Raw genomic sequence first — 7,200 nt, forward strand, 5'->3', positions numbered from 1 at the left:
CTATTTACTTTAATGTCTGCCCAACACATCAAACCAACAAAATACATGTCTGATGATACTGACCTGATTTTATTATTTATTTTCTTGTTCTTTTACACATAATGCTACATTACATGAAGTCATTTTAAGTGCACTTTGCACCAAAACAGTCTTCCTGTCTGTTTTTCTTACTTGTTATTTAGGGAAATCTGTTTCTTTAATTTATAATGTGTCAATTGTGTATGAGTGATATCGTTGTGTGGATGATTAAGTGAGGGTAAATATGTTAGAGAGAAGGAGAAATACTATTATAATCTAGTTTTATTGTTTTTTTTTGTTTTGTTTTTAAACCAAGATACATTTGTTTTATTAGACTGAGATTTATTGTATAATGAATTTTCTCTGTTGTATAAATATTGCAATGCATTGTTTGATAGTCCAAATTTATAGAAGGGCATTTATAATCTTCTTCAGGTCACCCACCAGATAAAACATTCCATATAACTTACAGGGGCTCAAAAGATCAATACAAATATTCATGTTAATTGAGAATACTTCTGGCTTGGATTATAATTTTTTTTTTGTAAGTTTTTTAATTTTTTTTATGGTCACCAACCTGCATTTATTTGATCAAAAACTACAGTAAAAATAGAAATACTGAAAAAAAAAAAAAATATATATATATATATATATATATATATAATTTAACATAACTATTTTAACCTCTCTTCTATTTTAATATGTAATTTATTCCTGTGATGCAAAGTGTCTTCAGTGTCACGTGATCCTTCAGAAATTATTCTAATGCTGTTCAAGAAACATTTCTTATTATTTATGATCAGCATTGAAAAAGCGGTGATGCTTAATATTTTTGTGGAAACCATGGTTGATTTTATTTTTCAGGATTCTTTGAAGAATGGAGCATTTATTTGATATATATATAATATTAATGTTAATGTTTAATTACAATGTGGGTTGCATTCAAATATTTACTTTATAACCTATTAATTTTCACCTTATTTGCTCGTAGGCTACACATTCCTTTAATAGTCCTATATGATTTACTGTTGACTTTTTAATTATAAATTATATACCAACAGTGCAGGGCTGAGGATGTACACTTGGACAGATGTGATTTGGGCGTATAAACTTCTGTATTATTAGGCGAGTTCGACTTGAAGCAGTGTATGACATCAAAGTGTGTGACATCAAAGTACCGCGAGAGCGATTCGATTGCATAGGATCCGTCTGCTCTCGCGGTACTTTGATGTCATACACTGATGATTCTGCGCAGTGCAGAATGATCACAGAGAGAGAGAGATAGATCAGCCATGGCTAATATCGCTGTGCAGAGGATCAAGCGAGAGTTCAAAGAAGTGCTGAAAAGCGAAGAGGTTTGCAAAACTTTACTTTCCTACGTTTTTGAGCCCGTTGAGAGCAAACAAAATTACTTTTTGAGGCCAAAAACACAGAAACCAGTCGGGTAGCTTAGCCCGCTAAGCTAATGTTAGCACGATCTGTCATAAGATGATGGCCTTTAGTACTTGTTAGAGTCTGAAGTCAAACATCTGACAAATGTCCCTTACTTGGATGTTTGGAGACGAAGTCCTTGCCTGAAAACCATTTATAGACGCTTCTAGATTTATTTATTTATATTGTTATATGTCATAGTTAGCCTGTTAGCTCAACTAGCGCTTCTTGAGTGTGTTGTTGTTATATTAGCACTCGTGTTTGTCGCTTATTAACGTGTGTTTCTTTTTTAAATCCTGGTTTACTGGTCGTGTTTGATGTGTTAGTGTCTGTTTAAGTAGTTTTCAGTAGTGTGGCTGTTTCAAACCCTATCTAGACATCACGTTTTGGAATCGTATGCACCTCTTAATGCTGTTAAAAATAAAAGGGTTAATAATCTTTCCTCCCTTGTTACTATGTTTGTTCTGTTTTATAACAGACAAGTAAAAATCAAATAAAAGTAGATCTGGTGGATGAAAACTTCACAGAGTTAAAGGGAGAAATAGCAGGACCTCCAGACACACCATATGAAGGTAGTGAGAATATTCTCAATCATATTTTCTATATTGCTAATGTTTTCTAATGCATGACTGTGTTGTGATTCACAAGCTTTTTTTTTTTTTTCCACACAGGCGGCAGATACCAGCTAGAAATCAAGATTCCTGAGACATATCCTTTTAACCCACCTAAGGTACCCTGTTTTTAGTGTTTAATTTCTATCAGTTCTCATGGTTGATATTAAAAGCCAAATTAACCTGGTATGGTGGTAAGTTCCCTTGAACTCCGGGTAACAATACAAGCAAAGAAACACACCCTTGATGGATTACTAAATAAGACATCATTTTGAATTTTCAATAGTAGCTCTTGCTTTCCGTAATGGAAGCTTTTAGTCAAAGATGCACAACCATGTTAACTAAACCTCATTAACTTGCACTTACTAAATTGTTGATGTCTTCTTTTGCACCATTCAATAGTTCCTTGGATGAGTTGATGCTAGTGTCTGAAAATCAAAGCCCATCAGTTTTCATAGAACATTGCATAGGCCACAGACTTTAGCTTCAACATGAGATATTTTGAACCGTTTATGTGTGAATTTGTTGTGACTGTAACACTGCATGTGTATTACGAGAAATGTATGATGCCTAGTGTTTTAACATCTGTTCAGTTGTGTAGTGTATTCCAACTTAAACTTAACCAACACTTGACGTAATTAACATTTTCTATGCAACAGCTGCTACTATTAACAACATGATCTTAAATGTGTTCTAAATTTGGCTGTGCATAAATAAACAACGAACTCACTATAATTATTTGCTAATGAAAGCTTGACTAAAGGGGGAAAAATGTTATATATCGGGGGAAAAATGTTATATATCGGGGGAATAATGTTATATATCGGGGGAATAATCCAAGCTTAGTTTTTGTTTGATACAAGAGTTTAATTTTATTTGAATTCAATGCTCCCTCAATTCAAGCATTGTATGCGCTGATAAATCATGTGCAGTAAAGCAAAACGATTCGTTTATGATTTAATGTTGACTTTAAATTTTTTTATCTTTTTCAGGTGAGGTTTATTACTAAGATCTGGCATCCCAATATAAGTTCGGTTACCGGAGCGATATGTTTGGACATTTTAAAAGACCAGTGGTGAGTGCTGACAATTAATGAGCATGACAAGTGTAGAAGGCATTTCTTTTGCCATATACTGCACTCTTTCTTCATTTCCTCCTCATTCTGTCTTCACTTCCTGTGCGCAGGGCGGCTGCTATGACTCTGCGAACAGTTCTGCTCTCACTTCAGGCTCTTTTAGCTGCAGCAGAGCCGGATGATCCTCAAGACGCTGTGGTAGCCAATCAGGTACACGCTCAAGTCTGAATGAGAACATGGCAGAAACAAAGCATGGCAACCCGTCCAGTCACGTCACTGTTGTTGTTTGCAGTATAAGCAGAATCCAGAAATGTTCAAACAGACGGCTCGTCTCTGGTCTCACGTGTACGCTGGTGCTCCCATGTCCAGTCCGGAGTACACGCGCAAAATAGACAAACTCTGTGCTATGGGCTTTGACAAAGTAAGTGGACAGCTGATCGTATGGTTAAAAATCCAGATGCACCGAATACACAGAAGGGCTTTGCAACCTTAGGTTAGCCTATAATATATAAATGAAACATGAACACGGTAAGTGAGGAAGTCATGTGTGATCCTGGAACATAAAACCAATCTTAAGTGTCGATTTTTTTTAAATCATCTGAAAGCTGAATAAATAAGCTTTCCATTGATGTATGATTTGTTAGGATTGGCTGAGATACAACTATGTGAAAATCTGGAATCTGAGGGTGCGAAAAAAATCTAAATATTGAGAAAATCATCTTTAAAGTTGTTCAAATGAAGTTTTTAGCAATGCATATTACTCATCAAAAAATTAAGTTTTGATATATTTACAGTAAGAAATGTACAAAATATCTTCATGGAACATGAATTATCCTAATGATTTTTGGCATAAAACAAAAATTAAAAATTTTGACCCATTGGCTATTGCTGCAAATACACCCCAGAGACTGCTTTTGTGCTCCAGGGACACATATATGATGCTTAAGGATATGAAAAATGAAAAAATAAAAATGGGAAAAATGTGGCTGATGCCACTTTATTTAAATGTATGATAAATGTATTCAATAGCTGTGATATCAGTGCACTGTCATGCCATTTAAAAACAACTCAAAAACAAGAATGTCTAAACTATTGAAAATGTAGGGAGTGTACTTGGTTCAGATCTGAAAGCAAGCTTGCATTTCGTTTTTTTTTTTTAAATGGCTCTAAAATCTGAATCAAATAAATACTTGAGTCATTTTGTGTCTTTTCTATGTTTACAAACCAACACATTTGTGTTTAAGGGTAATCAGATGTTGTAGACTGTGGCAAAATTACCAGCCACTTCCCAAAAGCAACAGCGCTTGACTGATGGTGGGTGTTCATTCTTCACCCTGGGTAGAAGAATGCATTCTTGGGTCATCACCACATGCCATCAGAGTTGTAAAATAGTACACCTATACTAAATAAAATGACACTTCATGTCAAAAAAGTTGCCAACTAGTGTCTGGAAGATGTACCGTATTTTTTGGACTATAAGTCGCACCTGAATATAAGTCTCATCAGTCCAAAAATACGTCATGACGAGGAAAAAAACATGCAAGTCACACTGGACTATAAGTCGCATTAATTTAGAACCAAGAGAAAACATTACCATCTCCAGCCACGAGAGGGCGCTCTATGTTTTCAGTGTAGACTACAGGAGCACTGAGCAGCATAGAGCGCCCTCTGGCGGCTGCAGACGGTAATGTTTTCTCTTGGTTCATTTCTCTTGGTTCATGTCAAATTAATTTTGATAAATAAGACGCACCTGACTATAAGTCGCAGGACCAGCCAAACTATGAAAAAAAGTGCAACTTATAGTCCGGAAAATATGGTACTCACTTATATATTGCACAATGAAATGCAATCCATATATTTAGGTGAATATTTTTAGTTAGTCACGTTAGAAAATACACAACAGTTCTGAAGTTTGGGGTTGGTACGATATTCATAAAATAAGTAATTTATATTCACCAATGCTGCATTTTTGATCAAATATAAATTTTGATAATTGAAAAGTTTACATTTTCAGCAGCCATTACTCCAGTCTTCATGATCTTTTAGATATCATTCTAATATGCTGATTTGTTGCTCAAACAACTTCTCATCATATTGGAAATGGTTGTGCTACTTAGTGTTTTTGTGGAAACTTCAGGATTCTTTCATGTATAGAAATGAAAACGAACAGCGTTGGTTTGATATAAAAAATCTTTTGTAAAATAATCGATGCATTCACTGTCAATTTAATGCATCATTGCTGAATTAAAAGTATTTGTTCCTTGAAAAAAAAAGTGAACGTTAGTATGTTATATGCCTACTACTTTGTAAGCACTATTGGATAGAGAGTGAAAATTTTGCTTAGTTTAGTTGATTTGTGGCGCCGTGTTGAATGAGCAATAGACAATGTTATTTGACAGTTTTCAGTGAACTAATAGCATCATCTTCATTCAGCAAATTTACTTTTGCTTAGAAATGTTCCGTTCTGTGTTTCTCTCTCTAACAGAATGCAGTAATAGTAGCCTTGTCATCGAAATCATGGGACGTGGAGACTGCGACAGAGCTGCTTCTAAGCAACTGATCCTCCAGCTCTCATGTTTTCCTCAAGCCCTCCTGCTCTGTGTTCAGAATCAATGTTTGGGGAAGAGTCAGCACTGAATCATCTTGTCTGTCCCCCATCACTTTCAGTTTTTTGCCTTGCTACAATCATTTCCCCCTCTTAAATTTAGGCTGTCACTTACTTTTTAAAGAAACCCAACAAGCCTCTATCACTGTCATTTCATGCTAAAAAAGTGTGTTTTTTTCTTTTTCTGTACACCATAAAAATGTGTTTTGGGATATGCTTATTTGAATGGGATTTTGAGCATATAAAAACTAGACCCTGAGATTAATAATACCCCTTTTATTTGATGCTCTCTTGCAATGAACAAATGTGATTTATTTGAATTTAGCGAGTTTCTTTCGGCTTTCCTTTGCACTAATCTGTCTGTATAGTAGCAGATATAGCCAGATGACATGGTGTTATGTTGTGAGCACAGACACGGTTTCAAACTTGAAGTGTTATATATATATATTAAACAATAGGAAGATTGCCGTTTCTCACTTTTCCCTCGGGGGACGATGTGGGATTGGTGGTCACAAGGGTTGCAACTTGCTAATGGACCGATACACCTTGAGTTGCCTCGTTTTTGTTGTTTTTAGAAGAATGCATTGTATTAAACATGGAGAAACGATTGGCTTTTTTGTGCAACAATCAATACGGTGAGACGCGTTCAGATTGGCATTGGCGCAGAGGTTTAAAAGGGTCAGATATAATTTGTATTTCCCACATAACAAATATTAGAAGCAAGAATCAAACAGTTATTAGTCTATGATGATGCTTCAGAGCAAGTACTGCCACACAATGCTTTGTGTTTTTATCTAGTGTTCTCTTCTTTTCTTACATGGGTGAATTGTTAAGTTTCTATTCTTTCTTTGCTACTTGCTCTTCTTCTATTCCTCATGTACACACAGCAAAAGTTTTTTGAGGGGATAAAGTGCTGCTCATCTCTAGAATGCACCATTGATGGCTGGATTTATATTTTGTATGAAAATCATAAATGGAACAAAAAGACTGTCTTCCTGATCACCTTGTTCAATATTGCACGAAGAAGTGAATTAAAAACGAGTCTGTCAAAGGAGAAATGCAGGTCATGGGCTCTGGCTTTAGTCACTTTAAGCTCCTTTACAAGTCACAACAGAAACAAAAACCCTACCCCGAGCCGTACAAGCATGGTTATTTATTGTGAAACTGTCATGTTCTTTTCAATTAAAAAAAAAGTGAAAAAATAAAACTGGTGTTATCCGTGAATCTCTGACTTCTACATCAGCCGGCGTCAGATTTAAGAGAACGCATGTAAATCGCTTGGGATATGAAATTGGGGACAAAATGAAATCAATCAGCTATTTCTATTTAAAACTCAATGTTTCCCAATATAAAAATCTGATCCTAACGTAAATTCCATGTAGGAAATACAGCGAGTTCCTTTGTAAAAGTGTGAAGAATTCATGCTTTACCACCCAAAAATGAATAAATAGCAGCATTAT

At 35.2% G+C, this 7,200-nt stretch overlaps 1 protein-coding gene across 1 annotated transcript; it reads left to right on the plus strand.

Annotated features, from left to right (window-relative positions):
• The first annotated feature begins 1,274 nt into the window (after nt 1-1,274).
• LOC113108341 (ubiquitin-conjugating enzyme E2 K-like) lies at nt 1,275-7,180 on the plus strand. The gene is made up of 7 exons (XM_026271394.1): nt 1,275-1,373; nt 1,928-2,021; nt 2,121-2,179; nt 3,053-3,135; nt 3,246-3,345; nt 3,428-3,556; nt 5,621-7,180. Exons 1-7 carry the CDS (start codon nt 1,311-1,313, stop codon nt 5,693-5,695), a joined length of 603 nt encoding a protein of 200 aa, XP_026127179.1. The 5' UTR covers nt 1,275-1,310; the 3' UTR covers nt 5,696-7,180.
• The last annotated feature ends 20 nt before the right edge of the window (nt 7,181-7,200 follow it).

This window comes from Carassius auratus, chromosome 1 (genome assembly GCF_003368295.1).
Source record: "Carassius auratus strain Wakin chromosome 1, ASM336829v1, whole genome shotgun sequence".
NCBI lineage: Eukaryota > Metazoa > Chordata > Actinopteri > Cypriniformes > Cyprinidae > Carassius > Carassius auratus.

Bases quoted from the DNA above. Each gene is read 5' to 3' on its own strand.
- LOC113108341 (XM_026271394.1), top strand. From the start codon at position 1,311: ATGGCTAATATCGCTGTGCAGAGGATCAAGCGAGAGTTCAAAGAAGTG. The intron at 2,022-2,120 runs GTAGTGAGAATA...TTTTCCACACAG, and splicing joins TCCAGACACACCATATGAAG to GCGGCAGATACCAGCTAGAA. The intron at 3,557-5,620 runs GTAAGTGGACAG...TCTCTCTAACAG, and splicing joins GTGCTATGGGCTTTGACAAA to AATGCAGTAATAGTAGCCTT.